Source organism: Mustela nivalis, assembly GCF_964662115.1.
Source record: "Mustela nivalis genome assembly, chromosome: 1".
Classification (NCBI taxonomy): Eukaryota; Metazoa; Chordata; class Mammalia; order Carnivora; family Mustelidae; genus Mustela; species Mustela nivalis.
In genome coordinates, this window is record NC_139020.1 from 1,425,818 (window position 1) to 1,444,061 (window position 18,244).

The 18,244-nt window shown below is 69.2% G+C and overlaps 2 protein-coding genes across 8 annotated transcripts in view; one reads left to right on the top strand and one right to left on the bottom strand.

Annotated features, from left to right (window-relative positions):
* The window catches only part of SLX9 (SLX9 ribosome biogenesis factor), a 28,892-nt gene extending 16,470 nt beyond the window's left edge, over positions 1 to 12,422 (bottom strand). Inside the window, exons 1-2 of one of the 2 annotated variants that reach the window (XM_082720267.1) lie at positions 12,292 to 12,422; positions 9,513 to 9,621 (exon numbers count right to left, since the gene is read on the bottom strand). In XM_082720267.1, coding sequence (XP_082576393.1) covers positions 9,513 to 9,621; positions 12,292 to 12,300 — 118 coding nt within the window. In that variant the 5' untranslated portion in view covers positions 12,301 to 12,422. Of the gene's footprint in view, positions 1 to 9,512; positions 9,622 to 12,162 lie in introns of both variants that reach the window. The other variant, XM_082720266.1, reaches the window with a different exon arrangement.
* The window catches only part of ITGB2 (integrin subunit beta 2), a 49,324-nt gene continuing 34,756 nt past the window's right edge, over positions 3,677 to 18,244 (top strand). The window contains exons 1-2 of one of the 6 annotated variants that reach the window (XM_082719774.1): positions 3,677 to 4,121; positions 16,521 to 16,784. The gene's annotated coding sequence lies outside the window, so the exon portion shown is untranslated. Of the gene's footprint in view, positions 4,122 to 12,482; positions 18,219 to 18,244 lie in introns of those variants that run through there. The other 5 variants (XM_082719773.1, XM_082719772.1, XM_082719768.1 and 2 more) reach the window with 5 other exon arrangements.

Genomic DNA, 18,244 nt, shown 5'->3' on the forward strand with positions numbered 1-18,244 from the left:
GGACACGAGTCTGCTCCTCCGTCTGCTCCTCCCACGACCCCTTGTCCCGCCTCTGCCAACCCGGCCCATGTCGCCGTCGCCTTCTGCAGGCCGCTGTCAGGGGAGACCCGGTGGGGGACCCTCCACATGACCAGGCGCCAGAGGGCCAGCGGGCAGCACAACTGCGCTCCAAGGACGGAGGCAAACGGCTCCTCCTCACGGGCTCCTTTCTCTGAGGGAAGGAAGCCTGCAGGGGGCCGCCCCCCGAGATGCTGCAGCCCAGCTCGGCCTCCCTCTGGCAGGGGCGGGAGGCCTCAACGTGTGCCAGGGAGAAAGGGGCCAGTGGGAGAGGTGCCCCAAGGACACCCCACGCAGCACCCGCCCGACATGCTCCGGGGCGCCCCCCCCCCGCCTCCTCTCCACAATCTACGACCGTCCCACAGCGGGGACAGGCCGGGCCCGGCTCCAGGCTCCTTGCCAGAGAGGCCCCGCAGCCCCTCCCTGAACGTGGCGAGCACCGAGCCCGTGGAGCGGACGGGGACGTCACTCAGGCTCAGCGGTCACGGCACCTTCACCGGACAGTACCTCTCTCTGAGTGGTAGGGACGTGAGGACCCTTCGTCCCCAGGAGACCAGGAGGGCCCCGACCTCAGCGTCCTACCTGAGCATCTTGAGTGGGCTTTGAAAAACCGAGCAGCGCGCAGGTGCTCACAGGGGGACGGCCGCCGGACCCACGGCTCCAAGCACTGACAGGGCCGGACGGTCCCCACTCAGCCACGGGGACGTGAGTGACAGCAGACGGCCCCACGAGCAGCAGACACGGCCCTTTCCCGCCAAGCGGGTTAGAAAGCGTGAGCCGCGTGCTCGACGGCACCTCTCCAGCCCGTCTTTGCCAGTACGCGACACCCCTCGGGACACGATGAACCCCTGACGGCCAGAGAGCCCCACATGCCCCGACGGGTCCAAAGACCGTGGCCGGAGGACGGCCCCATAAAGACCGCGTCCCCTCTCAGTGGGAAGGTTCGGGAGTGGCGGGAGCAGAGACAAGGCTCTCGGGCGGTATCCGGTGACAGAGGAGCCCCGAGGACCCACTGGCGACCACAGCCAACTCCGCTGATGGAGGAGCTCCAGGAGCCGAGGTGGCGCACCGTCCCGACACTGGGCCGCCACCGCTCCGCGGGCGCAGGCCAGCCTCCCGTGCCGCGTGTGGAGGCAGCGGTGGGCGAGCCGTGCAGGGGGAGAGCAGGGCGATTCCGAGGGCCGCTCCCACAGACGGGGCCGGCGGCTCCCCCAGCCGACGACGGGCGGAGGGGCCCGTGTGCTCGGAGAGTGGGAGACCAGCTCGGCCAAGCAGCCACCGGCCGCGTCCGGGAACGGGGCAGGTGGCACCTGCTCTGACCAGGTCAGTGCGTGGGCACAGCTGAGTCACAAACACAAAACCCCCCACAGGGACACAGAGATCCAGGGAGCGCGCTCTGATTTTTCCAGAACGCACACCAGCTTCTCCCCTTAGGAAGCGTTACCGTTCACAAAAGCGGATTCAGAGGGAGGCCAGGCCCTGACTTGCGCGCCTCCACCTGGGCACCCCTGGTGGCTCCCCGGGTGGCTCCCCTGGTGGCTCCAGGCTGGGGATCGGGGCATTTGCTCACACATCAGCTCAGCTTCACGGAGCGGGGACCTCAAGTGGCACCGAGCGAAGGGGCCTCCTCTGCAGCCCGGCCCCTCCCGCTCCCCCCAATGCCAGAGTGAGCCCCGATCTGCCTTCCCGCCCGACTCTCCACGCTCTGCACCCCCAGGCGTGGAAAGTCCCGGCAGCGAGACAATGGCCCCCAAAGGGCTGCCTGTTCTCCCCCCAGACACGCGTCAGCCACTCCGACGACGGACAAATCCAACAGCCTCCTCCGGGCCGACGAACGCTCAGCCTGCAGCGCTGCCGGGAGGGGCCGTTGTGACAGGCTCCAGGACAGAGCAAGGGTCGTCCTGAGCGCTCCCTGTCACTGCTTGGGCCACACCCTGCAAGCCGAGCTCTGCAAGGATGACCTCACAGGGCCCCCCGGCAGCCCTCCTGCCAGTGAGGGAGCCCACCGCAGGAAGAAACCGGTGGGCAGGACGTGACAGAGCAGGCTGGCTCCCCCGACTGCCCGGCAGAGGGTCACCGGAGCACGCGGGGGCCGGGACAAAGGCAGCAGCCCTACAGACGGCCGCCCAGAGGAACACAGCCCCAGCCCCAGCACAGGCCGGCCCAGAAGCCGCGGCGCGCAGCCCACTCCCGCGTCCCCACCCTGAAGGGACAGCCTCTCATGGCTGCCCGAGGAGAGCTCGGCCTCCCAGGTCCGCGACGACGCGACCACAACAGCAGACTCCAGGCGCGTCCTCATACCGGCCACTGCCCACTGGCACAGGAGGCGGCTCGGGCGCATGTCGGGGTGGGACGGACACCCAGAGCCTCCGAGGAGCACAAACACGAGCACCGCCAGGGCTGGAGCCTGATCCGGCCAACAGGCACAGCAAGGCCCCGCAGCGAGGCAGCCCCGTGGCCCGACTGTAGAGTGGGGGTATGGTCCCCCCAGTCCCAATCCTGGTCCTCTTTCCCACTGCCAGGCGGGACCTTGGACCCTAGTCCTGCGGGGGGGCTGCCGGGCTCACCCCGACGGTGCCCTCTGCTTCCCCGAAGGTAGACACAGGGAGACACGGACTCCGGAGCTACACTGGGCCAAGCCAGGGACCCCTGTGACACGTGGGGCCTACACCCTGCTGTGGCTCCCACGGACTCTGGGAGCCCGGGTGAGCCCAGCATCCCTCCCCCACCCGCTCTGTGGGCTGTGCAGCGCCGCTGGCACTTGGGTCATCACGGCTGGGCAACAGTGTGGGACAGGGCTTGGGCTGGGGCTCTCCGAGAGGGGCGCCCGCGAGATGGCCTGGAACCGGGCAGGGAGGTCCGGCTGGAGGGCTACCCCAGCCACGTGCAGGGTAAAAGCAGGAGCTGGCCAGGCCCTGCCCGCCGCACGCCCTGAGCCCAGGCTGACAGGCGTGGGTGTGCTGCAGACACTCACCGTCCCACACCTACCCTGCTCTGGCCCAGGAAAAACACCTCCTAAGGCCACCAGGCCTCCTCCAGCGCAGATCTCAGACCCCAACCCACGCTCAGGGCTGACGGGGTGGGCACAGAGGTTCCGGCCGCTCAGCCCAACACAGGCACAGCCCACCCCCCATCAAAGCACAGGAACTCAACGGGTGCAGGGCCAGCGGCCACTCCAGGCTGCTGGGACGCTGCCGTGCCCCCAGCCCCACACCTCAACCCTCTCTGCACAGACGGCGCACCAAGTCCCCGCACGGCCGGGCTGCAGGCCGTGGGCTTCAGCCAGGCCCCCCACGCTTCACCCCCCACGAGCAGCCTGTCTACAGGCTAGAAGGTCCTGGAAGTGAAGCGGCCGTGGCTTGTCCCAAACTGGGAAAAAGGGGATTCAAGCACAGCACCGAGGCCTCCCACTTCCTCCTCCAAGCACTGAGGACAGAGGGAGCGGGACGCAGGCCCCAGGCCCCACACCGTCTCCAAGCCCTCGGAGCAGGGCCTTCCGGGCTGCCTCCTTGACCCTGCCCTTCCCTGCTTCCTGTTGTTGCAAAGAACGAGCTGCAGGCAGACCAAGCCGCGGGCAGCCCGACGGCGGGCCCCTTCCTGCGCCAGCAGTGCGCGACCGTGACCGCAGGTCGGGTGCCGTCAGCACTCCAGCTCCGTGGCCCCGTGGAGACCAGGGGGCCCAGGGCCGGAGAGCCTGCCTCCCCGTCCTCCGCACGGACAGGCACACAGACTTCTGTGAGTCACGGTGCCTCTGGAGGCGGTGGGTGCCCCTCCCTGGGGCTGGGCAAAGGCGCTCCCGCCCCACAGGTCACGGGAGACGCGGCCGCACTCCAGACCGCCCACAGGCAGGCGCCACGCACAGCAAGGAAGCAGGACGGCCCTCTGGCTCCCGGACCTGGCAAACACCGCCAGCCCCTGCAGACCTCCGGGACCCCCCGCAACGGTCTTCAGGAGGGCCACAAGGTCACGGGGGAGTCGGACACCCCCTCGGCCAAAGCAGCCCCTGCACGGCCACCAGCAAGGCCCCAGCCTGGCCCAGAGCCGTCCCACGCGGGCGGCGTGAGGCGAGTAATGAAAACCTTCCCGGGGGTCGTCTCGCCCCTACCTCACAGCTGGACAAAAAGCTGCGAAAGTCTTCGAAGGGGAGAGCGTGACAGAATCCCGGAAGACAACGCCAGGAAGCCTGGGAGTCCGTGCACAGCCAGGGTCCCCGTCTCCCTAAGGCAGGGCCAGCCGCCCCGAGCCAGGCTCGGCCTCGGCACACGCGGCTCTGCCGCCCTCTGCTGAGCAGACCGCGCGCCTGCACCTGCTCCAGCCTAAAGCCAAGGTCGCGGGCCTCAGACCCACCAGCCTGCAGGCTGGCCTGGTCCGCTCACCACAGCCACCTCCAGACCCTCTCTCCGCCACAGGCAAGTGGGCCCCCAGAGCACGTCCCGGCAGCCTCCCCACCGCCCAGCGCCCTGGCCTTCCAGTGGGCTGACCGCGCTCTCCGGCGACGCGGACACCCTCCCCCCATCCACTCCCATCCCCGACCAGGCCTGCCCTCCGGCGCCTGCTCCCCTGGCTTGGGTCTGGGGGCCAGCACCGCCCACCCCAGGCCACACGCCCGAGTACTGACCCAACACTCTGCGCGCTGACGTGACAGCAGACGGGGCCTGCAACCTGCACCCTTCCAGCACAGAGAACTACACAGGACAGAGAACCGGAGGAGCAGTGTCCTGTGCGGGGGAGGGACGCAGGAGCCAGACGCCCCGCCCCCCGGACCAGCCGTGGACCCTCAGACAGACATGGAGGAGCTTCGAAGCCACGTCACACACAGGTCCAGGAGCCCACAGAGCTGGCCACGCCGGGTTCTGCTACTGGCAGACGTGGGGTGCCATCTGCAGCAGGAACTGGGGTGACCTCTGGCTCTGCACCACAGCCTCCTGCCCCGGGGATGGGAGACGAAGCCACAGCAGCACAGGAACCCCACAGCCCACGGCACAGAGTCCGGGGGGAGCTCGGCATCCCTGCCGGGAATCACAGGGCGGCCCACGGAGGCAGGACCCGGCTCGCAGGCCAGCAGGGTTCGCAACGACGCTACGTACAGGCTCCGGGGAGGCGCCAGCCGCAAAGCCCCCACAGGGTCGAGGCCGCTTGGCTGTGAGCACAAGTGCACACCAGGGCAGGGAGCTGCACGCGCGCACGCGGTGGGGACGAACGCGGGGACACCGTGGGCCAGCCCCCCGCCCCCAGCGACCCCCCCACAGGGACCACACCCGCCGCAGGGCTCCCGCGGCAGCCAGACAGGCAGCACTTCTGCTGGTGACTCAGCCCAGGGCAAGGACTCTGGAAGGACCGCGTCTGTGCTGATCCGGGCCGACAGGCACCCGCGCCCTCGCGGCCCAGCACGTGACTGAGCGGCAGCCGAGTCCTCGGATGCCACCTTCCACAGAACCCGCGCCTGCCTCAGGCCACTAGCCCCGGCGCAAACCTGGGGAGCCACAGAGCGCGTCAGGACCCAGGGCGCCGGTCAGTCGGGAGACAAGGGGATTCAGGCCAAGACGGAAGAGCTGCCGGCAGGGAGGGAGGCCGAAAGCCGCCACCTGAGCCGTCTGGACGTGCCATGCCGGCAGGGAAGGGGCCGCGGCTTTGGCAGCCCCAGCCGGGCGGCGACAAGAATCAAGCGCCCTGTCCAGCACTTCCCACCTGCCCACCTGCACCGAACCAGGCAGGACTTGGAGGGCAGACAGCACGGCCGCCTCCAGCCTACAGACCTGCAGACCCAGCGCCCTGCTGGAGGCCACCAGCTCACGAGGCCCTGAGCACACACCCCTGACCGGCAGCAGCTCGGCCTCAGGCGATGTCCACTTCAGGGTCCCAGGACCCAGGCTCTACCTGAGGCCCCCTCGGCTCTGCTGACTGCAAACACGGCAGAGCTCCCGACACAGCCCGAGCGCTGAGCTCCACACCCCAGAGCCCAGGCCCTCTCATTCTGCTCGTGTTGCTTAGTTTTCGGTGTACGATGACGTGTGACATCCTAAAATGTCACCCTCCTGGCCGGGGAAAGGCCACGGACTAGCCAATGCCCGTCTTCCGTCTCCTAACCACCCCCCTCCCCAGCACTTCTGCCCCCGAGGCCCACTGTGCCGTGCCCCCGGCTCGAGGACCCGAGAGCAGAGCTCACGTTTCTCCCGAGCAACTCCTGCCTCTTCCTGGGACCCCATCTGACTGCCCGGCCCATAAAGACACGGCAGCACCTTCCCCGTGGTGTTCCGGCTCACACCACCCGGACGTGCACTGTGCTCTTTGCTGGGAAGGAACGTGGTGCCCTTTCTGGGTGGTCACGCTTTCCGCGTGGTCCGGCATTTTCTACCGAGCCCTCGGACTCAGCTCGAGGCACGAGGTAATGGAGTTCTTCCCCGTGAGCACAGACACGAGCGCAAGGCCCCAGCTCTGCGGGCGGACCTGCTGACGTGCTAAGGGGCCGCCACTCTGGGGGCTCCCGCGGGACCCCAGCAGCTGCCAGGACCCCGTCAGGTCAGGAAGGATGTGCTCATGCAGAGCGAAGAACCGAGAAGACGGGCTGGGCTCTACCGTCTGCAGGAGGGCCCAGGAGAAGACGGGAGGGACTCCTGTGCCCTACAGCTGCCAAACAGGATGCAGAGGCTCCCGGCCAATTCCTTGATGTGGAGAACACTGGACGGCGGCGGCAGCAAGGCCCGGCAGGTCCGGCTGGGGTCCCCGTGATGCTGGTGGGCACGCGGCCTCAGCAGCTCTCGCTGCTCAGGGGAGGAGAAACATGGAGGGAGAGGCCACCGTGCCCTGCGGGGAACCCCAGAGGGAGGCGCTGCTGTCACTCTCGCTCCCGGACGGGGCTCGTCCCTCCGAGCTCCGCAAAGGGAGGGTCCGGCGCCCAGACCAGCACTTCACCTCCTCCCGGATCATCCACGAGAGGACACGGTACGCTAGCCCCTCGCAGGCACGGCAGCGCCGCCCGGCCAGCATGGTGAGAGGTGCCCCAGACCCTCCCAGGCAGGCCACGTGGCACACCTGCCCGGCAGGTGCCACGCTCAGCTGACCCCTAAGTTCAACGGGTGCCCCGATCGCTGGCAGCCGCCACCGTGGACCGGCAGTGGCCGAGGCAGGACCAGGCTCTGTCCCACAGCTCCCACCGCTGCTCGGGGACTCCGCAGCACGGACCCTCCTCCCGTCCTTTGCCCCGGGTCCTCACCTGAAGCCAGCCCCTCACAGAGCCCCCACAGAGCCCCCAGTACAGGCAGGCCGGAGGCGGGCGCAGGACTGGGGGCCCCGGAGAGCCCCACCGACCCCCCCCCCCGTCTCAGGTCAGGGGGAGCCCAGGTGCGCACGTGGATGCGGCTGCTGCTGACAAAGGTTCGCCCGCGGCCGCGGGAACAAGAGCCTCCACCGTACCCCAGGACGGAATGGACAGGGGCCCAGGGCGCGTCGCCGCGGCAACAGGTCTGGCTGGGTCCAGCCGCTCCGCTCCAGGCTGAGTGCCCCTTGCTACCTCGGGCCGCTCCGCTCCAGCCACCGACGGGGCCGTGAGGAGCACACGAGGAGGTCACAGCGCACGCTGAGTGGTGCCCATCTCCCGCCCCCTGCCCGCCCACCCCGGAGGGCTCAGCCCGTGTGGACCGGACTGGGGCCGGACCAGGACGCCTGAGCCCGCCCCACGGGCAGGAGGCAAGCAGCCGCACAGCCACCACGGAGGCAGGCAGAGCAGGGGAGAGGCCACAGGGTGGCCACAGGGTGGCACAGGGTGGGGGTGGGGGGACGTGGGAAGACCGTGTCTGTCCGCTCTCTGGAGGCACAGTCCACGCGGTGACTCAGAAACCCCGAGGAGCGACCCTGAACACAGAGCTCTCCCCCAGGGCCGAGCGAAGGGGGAGAGGCCGTCCACGCAGACAGACGGGAAGAGAACGGCACACGCGCTGGTCAGCGACGAGGCCTGAGTGCCCGTGGCCCCCGCGTCCCTGCGGAAGCCCAGCGGCTCACACCGGGGCAGGATGCAGCCCGGGCTGCAACCCACTGTGTGGCAGGCGTCCTCCAAGACAGCCGGGGGCCTGTGAGGGACGAACCCGCCCGTGGGCCGCCATCAGGCGTCCCGCAGCAGACGCGGAAGGCAGCCTTCCCAGAGCGCCCCTTCCCCGACTCAACGCAGAAAATCCTGAAAACGCCTGCAGGGGTCCCTGTCCTGGGACGTCTTCTGGCTGCACCTGCACCAACGACCCTTCCTCCGCTAAGTTCTCCTGGATTTACCCCTCTTCTGTGCCCTTGGAAGCCTAAGGCTCAGCCTCCACGCTAAGACGGCCGAGAAGCCGCAGTTCCGACGGCCCCGTGGGGTCACCTCTCACGGAGGCTCCCCCGGGCGATACCCTCTTCCTCTCGTCTGTCTTCTGTTGGTTTACTCAGCTCCTGGCCGAGAACGCAGGGCCGGTCCCCTACAGGCGTCCGTGTACCGAGAAGCCAAGGAGATGGGGACGGCCCGTCTCCCCGTGGAACAGTAAGGACCACACGGCACGGCGTGCGCAGCCCCAGGCTAAGGGCCCGACACAAGCCCCAGCTGCGCAACTACAGCTCACCAGCCCTGGGAAAGGCGGGCAAGCAGGAGATGGAACCGACCGCTGCTAAGACCCGAGGCCACGCCATCACCCGACACGAGAAGAGTTCAGAAACGCGCACGTCGAACGGACAGAGCACCGTGGGGCCGCAGGGACCCGCGCTGACCGCGGCACGACACAAAGACTGGCAGCTCTCACAACTGAGGCAGAGCAGGACTCCGGCAAGGTGAACCGATGGGCGGACCCCAGCAGAGCAGGATCTCGTCTGCGCAGGCAGCCCTGCCCTGCACGGGTTCACACGCCGCCATCGCCCAACCGCCCCGCTGTGCGTGTGCAGCCCCCGGGGCAGCGGGGAGGCCTCCCTGCAGGCGGCGGCGGTGGCAGCGTGCCCTGTCCAGGCCGGAGCCCACCGCGCCCAAGGGCTGTGACCCACAGCAGCCCGTCAGCGGACACCCAGCAAAGTCCCGCACGGGGCAGCACGCTGGGGAAAGTGACCTGCCCCACGCCGGAGACACGGCACGATACAGTCGGGCAGGAGCTGGGACGGGACGGGGGTCCCCGGGCGCACCCACGTCTACACGGACACTGCGAGGACATCGCGAGGACGCGAGCACCGCGTGCTTATCTGAGGATGAAGGACGCGTACGCATTTCGACAGCCCTGCAAACGCGCGGAAAGAACGCAGGAGCAGCACCGCGCGTCAGCGTGCGGCGAAGAGCGGGGCGCACCGGTGTCTTTACACCGTCCTTCCTCCTTCGGTGCAGCTTAAAACGCTTCCGTTCCGAAAACACGCACGGCTTCGCTGACCTGCCCCTGGCCCACGCGTGAGTGTCTCAGACGTGGCCTGGGGCCAGAGCTCCGAACAGCCAGGCCGCAGCCCCGCGTTCTCACCTCTCCTGATGGAGGCCACACTCCTGGCGTCCGGGTCCAGCTTCTGCACCAAGGCACTGGGGTCTATCTTTGTCCCGGCGAAAATATCGGTGCTCGCGAAAGCCCATTCCTAAGGAGGAAACAAACCCTAAGATTTCTCCAAGGCTCCCGAGTCCACGCGCGCTGGTCACGCCGCAGGGAGAGCCCCCAGTGGGGTCTCCCAATGGGCCAGGCCGGGCCAGCTCCTCCATGGAGAGCCTGGGGAGGGAACCCTCGCCCCCCAGAGCTGAGCCCTGGGCCCTGGGCCCCTAAGGCAGCACTCCCTCCCACCAGCCTCTAACGGGCTTTGCTCCTGCTGTGCGGACCCTCCTAGCCCGGGCTCTGGACGGGCACAGACTGTGGACGGAAGGTCAACGTTCAGAAGCACCGTGCCGGGAGCCGGCTTTCCTCCGGACCCGCACCCCCTTCTCCCCACGGCTCCCTCCCGTTTGGCGACCACGGCCCGCCGCGGCCGTCTCTCCCCAGGCCTGCCTCCCCCACGTTCAGGCCACAGGGAGACTCCAACACCCTCCCAGTGCCTCCGCGCACACGGTGCCGGCCAGAGCCCACCTCCCAGGCTCCCCCCTCCCCCGGCTCATTCCAGGACAAGCATGGGGTGGGGCGGGGGGCCAGCATCGGCCGCCGGGGAGTCACAGACCAAGACAGGCCTGTGGTGAACACTGACCAGCCTGAGCGCCAAGGTGCAGGCCGGCCTGCGACCCAGAGCTGGCGCCTCGGAGCTCCCGGCGGGAGGGAGTCCGTCCACAGGAGACGTCAGAAAACTCACAGGGACAGCGCTGGGGCCTGGGACGCAGCTGGGAGGGGGGCACGGGAAGGCGGCCAGGGAGCCGCGCAGCGGTGAGGACCGCCTGCGGACCCGCGTGGCCGGGGCACACACCGCCAAGACTCCCGTTTTCCCACGCGGCCATCCGGACACCGTCACAGGGCAGCGCCGCCGCTCACAGCCTCGGAGGTCCGGAACACCCTGTAGCAGGCTCGGGCTATGCGGCCGACTGTCCTCTGGGACCTGCGGTGCCGCCCAGTGACCTGAAACCGCGCTCCCGGCGGAGCAGCCCCTGTAGCTGCGTCTCCACAGGCCCACAGGCCGCCCCGGGTCTGCCCACCGTCCTCCAGGTCTTGTCCGGCCCCCCCTGCACACTCCAGACACCGGCACCCACAGTCTGCACGTGACGGCTCGACGCTCCGCCGTGGGGTCCGGCTCCGAGGGGACAGCGGCTCTGGCCGGGCCCTGCAGCTTCCTTCCGAGCCGGTCCGCATCAGCAGGACTCGGCCTGCGGGGGCCCCTCCGGCCTGGCCATCGCGGGGGTGGGGGGTGGGGGGGATGGGGATGGAGCCGGGGCTGCCGGGGCGCCGCCCTCCGGCCCAGGTCTGCGGCTCCCCTGCTCGTTGGGGAGCCTGCTTGTCCCTCTCCCGCCCCCTGCTTGTCCCCCTCGCCGTGTCCCCGTCAGGGAGGTAAGCAACAGGGCGCAGAGAGCGCGACCACCGCCTCCCCGCACACCATCGGCCGGGAGCCCACCGCCGCGTCAGAGCCCCGCACCCGCGGCTAGGGCCAGGCCGCGCGCTGCCCCCACCGCCCCCAGAAGCCCCTCGGGAAGGGCCGCGGCGGCCAACGACCGCCCCACGAGCGCCGGCTCAGTCCGAGCCGAGCCCGAGCCCGGGACCCCGCCCGCCCCCACCTGCGGCAGGGCAGGCCGAGAGCCGCCCCCGCCCTCATCGCCGCTCCGGCCGCGGACTGCAGGGGCCGCCCCGCGGGCTGCTGTCGCGGTGACGGACCGTCCTGCCGGCCGCCGCGCGCGACCCCGACGCCCCGGCGCGCGACCTCCGGCCCGAACCGCGAGCGCCCCGAGGACCGGGCCGCGGGCAGGACCCCGCTGGCCCCGCTGGCCGGACGCTGCCGCGTGGGGCGGGGCCGGCGGTCGCGGGCGCTCGGGCCCTGGACGCTCGTTGACCGGCGCGGCCCGTGTTCCCCGGAGACCGCGCGGCTCGCAGGCGTCCCAGCGCCCGCCGCCCGCGCCTCCCACGACCTGGGCTCGGACCGCGCTGCGGGGCCGTGCGGGGCCGCGGCCGGCGTCCGCCCCGGCGAGAGGCGCCGACCCCGCGCGACCCCGACCCCGAAAGCGCAGGCGGAGCGCGTCCGCGCACACCCGGCCCCGCCCCGGCCCCGACCCCGCGCGACCCCGACCCCGAAAGCGCAGGCGGAGCGCGTCCGCGCACACCCGGCCCCGCCCCGGCCCCGCCCCCGCGCGACCCCGACCCTGACCCCGACCCCGCGCACACCCGGCCCCGCCCCGGCCCCGACCCCGCGCGACCCCGACCCCGGCCCCACGCGACCCCGACCCTGACCCCGACCGCGCGCACACCCGGCCCCGCCCCGGCCCCGACCCCGCGCGACCCCGACCCCGGCCCCGCGCACACCCGGCCCCGCCCCCGCGCGACCCCGGCCCCGACCCCGCGGGACCCCGACCCCGACCCCGACCCCGGCCCCGCCCCCACGCGACCCCGACCCCGGCCCTGCCCCCACGCGACCCCGGCCCCGACCCCGCGCACACCCGGCCCCGACCCCGCCCCCGCGCGGCCCCACGCCACGGGCGCCCACCGCGCCGCCGCTCACCTTCGCGCCGCCCCCGCCGGCCGCCGCCTGCGCAGGGGCCGCCTCCCGGGCCGGGGGCGCGGGGCCGCACGAGCCCTGCCCCGCGGGCCTCACCGCCGCCTGGTGCACGCGGGCCCGCAGCCCCCTCACCTTCCCCATGCGCCCGCCGACCCCGCCGGCCGCCGGAAGCCGGTGCAGCGCGCCGCCCTGCGGCCGGAAGCTGGTCCTCCGCGCCGGCGGCCCGGCCGGAAACAGGAGCCGGGCGGCCGGGCTCCGCGCTCCTCCCGCGCAGGCGCGCGGACGGGGGGCGGGGCTAGCACGCGCGCCCCGCCCCGCAGCCTCCGGCCCCGCCCCACCGCCTCGGCGGTCCGGCGATCTGCGGCCGCGGTGGACGAGGTGCGCCGCGGACCGAGCCTGCTGGAAACACAGCAGTGTGTCGGCCCCACGGCCTCGTGCCTTTCAGAAACGCGCCGGGGGAGAGCAGGACTCAGAGGCCGGGGCCGTGCGGGCCTGTGTGTGCTGACAAGCGGAGTCCGGTGTGCGGGGGGACCCCCGGACACCAAGGGGAACCCCAACAACCCGTGGTCCACGCGGCGCGTCCGCTTTCATCCGCCCTGACCGGACAGTTACACCGCTCACTCACTCCTCCGAACGGCCCCTGGCAACTGGCGCAACCCGCCCCTTCCCACCCCACCTCCGCCAGCCCCGGTAAGGCGCGGCAGGGTCGCAGGCTGGGGAGCCCCGCTCTCCGGACAGCCCCGGTGCTCCGTGCTCGGGGCTCCAGGGCCTGCGGCCCGGACGGCCGCCTTCAGGAGAGCAGCCTGGGGGGGACTCCCATCCCCAGGGACCCCGTTGTGCTGCTGGGGACGCAAGGCTGACGAGTCCAGAACAAAGTTCCGCACAAAAAGGGCTGCGGTGGGGGCCACACGGGAGCCCAGACTCAGCCAGGACACTAGCCACACCGTGTCCCCCCACAGTGGGAGTCAGCACCACGGCTCAACCATGGCCGGAGCCCGGTGGAAGCCCACGCGCACCGATGAGTCTGGGAAAGGAAGGGCCAGCTGCAGGCAGGGCCGGGTGCTGCTGCTCAGGAGGGACACAGAGGGGCTCCCCAGCAGGACACTGGACAGATGACCACATCAGCTGCTTAAGGCCAAGGTGATGGGGTCTGTGATTGACTCAAGGCCACGTAAGGGGCTGGAATCTGTGTCCGTTTATATATTCAAGGCTTTACTGAGCACACAGTGTGCTAGAAGAGGCAGGACTATGGCAAGTGAGCACGTCCTACTTGTGGGGAGAGCAGGTCCCTTCAGGGTGTCTTTGGCCAGGCTGTGCAGGAGCCGATGGGTCCTGTTCCAGAATGGCCCAACAGGGAACCAGGCGGTTCATAGGTGCAGAAGGAGACACCAGGCCTGAACATACAGGGGTGACTTCACAGCATGGACCTGGGCTGAAGCCACAGAGAAATGTCCCGGGAAGAAACCCCAGAAGACCCTCTCAGGCGTGACATCCCCGCGGTAAGAGCTGCCAGCGTGGGTCTCTGCTCAGCATCTGCCGGCCCAGGTCGGTGGAGAGGAGAGACCGGCTTCCTCTGGAGAGGACCTCCTGCGAGGCGGTCAGCGGCGCGGTGGACACTCAGCACTCGGTCAGCCCTGGGCAGGGACACCTTCAATTTTACGGCCTGCGTTTTACCTCCTCTGGGCTGTGCAAGTTTTCTCCACACAGAGACAATCGTGTCCGACAAAACGGATCAGCTCGGAGTTTTCCAAAGTCCCGGGGCCTCCTCTCTCCATCTGTCCCATAGTCCCCCTGGCTGACCTCCTCCTGTCCACACTTCCCACGCCCGACCCTGCTGTCCTCACATTTCCCTGTGCAGCCGGATCTCCCCATCTCCACCCGAAAATGTAGTAAAAATCTTAAAACAGATTCCCCCCCCTCCTCCAGCCCCCGCCCCGGGGGACCGCGCCCCATCCACTTGGCCCTTCAAGGCGCTCGGCGGGGACCGCGATTCTTCGCTTTTCCTGCCTCATTCTTGGGTCACCCGAGGGCGCTCGCGGCCCGCTCTGCGCGCACCCTGGGCTTCTGGGTTTCCGGGCGGAACTGGGGGGCCGTGGGGCTGCCGGAGAATCCGCTTCCCCAGGGCCTGGAGCCCCTTCGGCCTCCGCCCTCGGACTGCGGACGGGCCGTCTCCAGACCGCCGCGCGCCGCGCCGAGGCCTGGGGTCCCACGCAGCGGCGGAAGGATGGACCCCAGGAGGTGCAGACTCCCCCGCGGCCCTTCCCTGTCCCCCCGGGCTCTCAGTGAGGGACTTCCGAGTGAAGAACCCGTTCCGCAGACCCCACCAGGCTGCGCGTGAGGGTGGCCAGCGACCGCTCCCCGTAGGGCAGCCCCTCGCAGCTCGGAGGCCGCCCGCGCCGGGTCACAGCCCCGGAGTTGGAGTTGGGACTCCCAGCCCTACCTGGCCCTCGGCCGCTGCCCTAACCCTGCCCTCGCCAAGTGCCCAGGGTCAGGTCTTCCTTCCCGGGGTATCATGGCCACCCCCTTGCCAACCTGGGTCCAGGGCCAACCTGGGTCCAGATAAATTCGCCCACCGCTCCCCACTCAGCCCTGGGACTGTGTCCTCTCAGCCCGTTTCTGCCCCTCTCCCCGCACACTCTGCTCCCTCCAACCCCTTCCTGGCCTGAGTCCCGGTCTCAGGGTGCCCCCAGGCCCCACTCCCGGCAGGAAGGTCCTTGCGCGCGCCCCTGGGGAGCTGTCCAGGCTTGGGGTTGACTTGGCAAGGGAGGAACTTCTGGGGCTGTTTCCCCATCTCCCCAGTGGGGGTGCCAGCGCGGGGGTCTTGGGGAGACAGAGCCCCAGGTGCCCGCAGCGGCCGGCTCAGTGGGCTCCAGGGCCCTGCGAATGTAGGCAGCAACTGTGGCCTGGCTCGCGGCTCAGGGTCGGCGTGGGGTTGGCAGGGCCGAAATCCTGAGTGCGACCCCAGCCCGTCCTGCCCCGCGCGGGTGCTCGAGGCCGAAGGGACGGGAGAGCGTTTGCCCTCCCCTCCTCCATCTCCCGGACCCTCCCCGCGTCCGGCACCAGCGACTCTGGGAAGGAGCTGCCGCGCCGCAGGGCGTGTGGCTGACACCCGCCCCACTGGGCGCGCAGTGCGCTCGGTCGCCTGCCGGCAAACTGGGAGACTAAGGCAGGCGCCGGGTCCCGGGGTCCTCCGCCCGGCCTGGTCTCTGGGCGAGGAGCGCCGAGGCCACGCCCAGAGCCTTCTCCGCGACCCAGAGGGCACACGCCCGTGTTCTTTGGCTTGGCTTCGGGCACTTCAGGGTTAAAACGATCGGTTTGAATCTCTGCGGGACCGCTGTGGTCTGAACGTCTCCGTAACCAGGGGAATGTCCCCGCGTGGCTCCTGGACAGTGCGGCGGGGCCCCAGGCCGTGCGCGCGTCTGCGGGCTGGACCGTCCGCGCCTGCCCGCGCCCGGGAATGCGACAGGAAGTTCAGATGCAAACGCTCTGGGGCTGTGCAGTTCCCGAATTTGGAAACTTTCTGGGTAAAAATAACGCGTCCAACTCTCTGCGTGATGCCTGGGTTGACCGGAGGAAGTGGTGAGCCAGGGGTGGGAGGAAGAGGCCCGGGGAAGTCGCGATTTCGCCAGCGCGCTCTGCCCCCAGGGGCTGCGGGGTGGGGCCCGCCCTCGCCCTCGCCCTCGCCCTCGCCCTCGCCCTCGCCCTCCCCGGGCGGCCCCAGAGCCCCGGGCCCCAAACGTCCAGCTCGGTCTCTGGCTCCTCCTCCCAGCCCTCCCTCCCCGGAGCTGGGCAGAGAGCAGCTTCCGACGTGGGACGGTCGGACCAACTGTTTATAGTTAACGTCCTTTTCCGATTCCAGAGTGAACACGTGCATGTCGGAAACGCTTTGGAAAACACAGAAACCTACTGTAAACAGCTACAATCCCTCTGACCCCCTTGCCCAGAGGTGCTTGGCCATGACGTCCGTTCCTCCCAGCACCTTTCCCCCACCTGTTTGGGTCTTGCCGCCTTTTTAAAAATGTGAAATTTTCATGTTGCTCAGGCGTGAGAAGGGGTAGGTCTCCCTGGAGCCCACCCAGCACACAGCCCTGGGTCTCAGTCCGCCCCCCCACCATCCTACCCATGCAAGTTTCAGTGCGCAATTCCCAGGGTGGCCAGGGTCACACCCAGATTAGGGCAAAAGATCCAACCCTCCCTCCCCCCTCAACCTGAGCCTCACCGCAGCTTAGGCGGCTCCTGGGTGCTTCCCCACGGGAATGGGATTTTCCTCTCCTACCCTCTGCTGGATCTTATTCACCAGCCCTAGTGGGCTGGGCCCTGGGCGCTGGGCCCTGACCCCTGCCCCACCTCCCCCTTTCCAGGCTCTTCATCTCAACCCCACCTTTCAGGAACTGGGCTAAGGCCTCACAGCCACCTGCCCAGCGGGGGCCTGGCACTGCCTTTGGGGCTTCCCAGAACCCAGTGGCCCAGCACTGCTCACCTGCCTGCTCCTCTGCGGGCCACAGCAAGACTGACCACGGGGCCGCACGCTGGAAAGGTGCTCCTGTTCTCTTGAGAGAGAAAACAGGAAGAAGCAGACGGAGAAGGATGCCCCCAGCCTGCAAGGGCTTCCCAGGTGACGCAGGGTGAGATCTTCCTGGATAGCTCCCTGTGGGAGCGCTCTCGGTGGGGACCCCAAACCAAGGCGGGGACGGGAAGCAGGTGGGCAGAGCTGGAGCACTTCACGGGAGACCGGGAAAGGAGGCCCCTGGCCCCAGCTGGCTGCCCAGGAGGGTGATGTGGACCCAGGGGGGACAGGCACAGGAACACCAACCTCTGCGGCTTGGGGGGTGCTGGTGGGGAGCTGGGGAGCGGAATGAAATGCCTGGGTCTCCTCTGCGGAGGAGGAGGAGTCTTGAAACTGGTGTGGGAGGCCAAGGGAGAAGCTTTTGGAGAGAAAAAAGGCCCCTAGGGTTGACTTCAGCTTCATGGGATCCGGGTTCTGTCCCGGCCCTGAGGCCCTCCCGTCCTTCTTCCCCAGCACCGAGTGCCTTCCTAGTGCAGGCCCAGCAGCCCGGGGCTCAGAGTCTGCTCGGCGCTCCGGACGCAGCGTCCCATCAGACCCCCGGAGCGGGTGAACCAGACACTCGGGCCCTGCCCCCATCGGGATAGAGATCCTCGGGCTGGGCGTGGGCCCCGGGTCTGCGCTCCTCACACGGGCCCTGCCCAGTGCTTAGGCTGGGATTTCCAGGTTCCTGCGTGTACTTCCTCCTCTCCCACCCAGCGGCCTCCCCAGAGAGCCCCTGGTGTGGAGCAGGGTGCTGCCTGCTCTGAGCCCAGCTAAGCTGGCTTACGTGCAGCGGGTCCGAGGCTTCCCTGGTGTCGCAGAGCAGTTTCCGCGGCACATGTGACACACGCCGCCTGCTATTCCCGCACTTTCTCTGGGCCAGGCCTGTTATCTGTCGCCGTTGGCCCATAACCTCACACCCACGGAGGGGAGGCCAGTGATCACTGACCTCATGGACGGGGGGGAGCCCAAGGCCAGAAGCGACTGCTTGTCACCGCAGCCAGGAGGCTGGACAGCAGGAGAGGGAGAGAGAAGCTCGAACAGACCCTGCCCTGAGCGCAGAGCCCGATTCGGGGCTCGATCTCACAACCCTGAGATCATGACTTGGGCCGAAATCAAGAGTCGATGCTTAACCAACTGAGCTATCCAGGTATCCCCAAAAGAAATGTTTTTATAACTTCAGGTATAGACACTCCCCTCAACAACAACAGAAAAATCTGCTGTAATTTGATTGAGAGCTCCATGCTTCCTGGGACCTTGTGGCTGCCATCTTTCTGATGATTTGCAACTTCACACGTATTGGGCACTTGCTGTGTGTGCCAGGCCCTTTGAGGAACCCTTTCATATTCATTTGTCCTCACAGTGCAAGGGGCGGTGAGGGAAACGGGGCCCAGGGAAGAAAAGGGATTGGCTGTCTGGAGACGACTACCGCTACCAGTGCCCCGTCTGCCGGACCCCAAGTCCGTGCTCCTCTCTCAGCCGGGCACCCCTGCCCCCAAACCAGGCCTCTACGGCCGGAGGAGCTTAGAAGGCAAACAT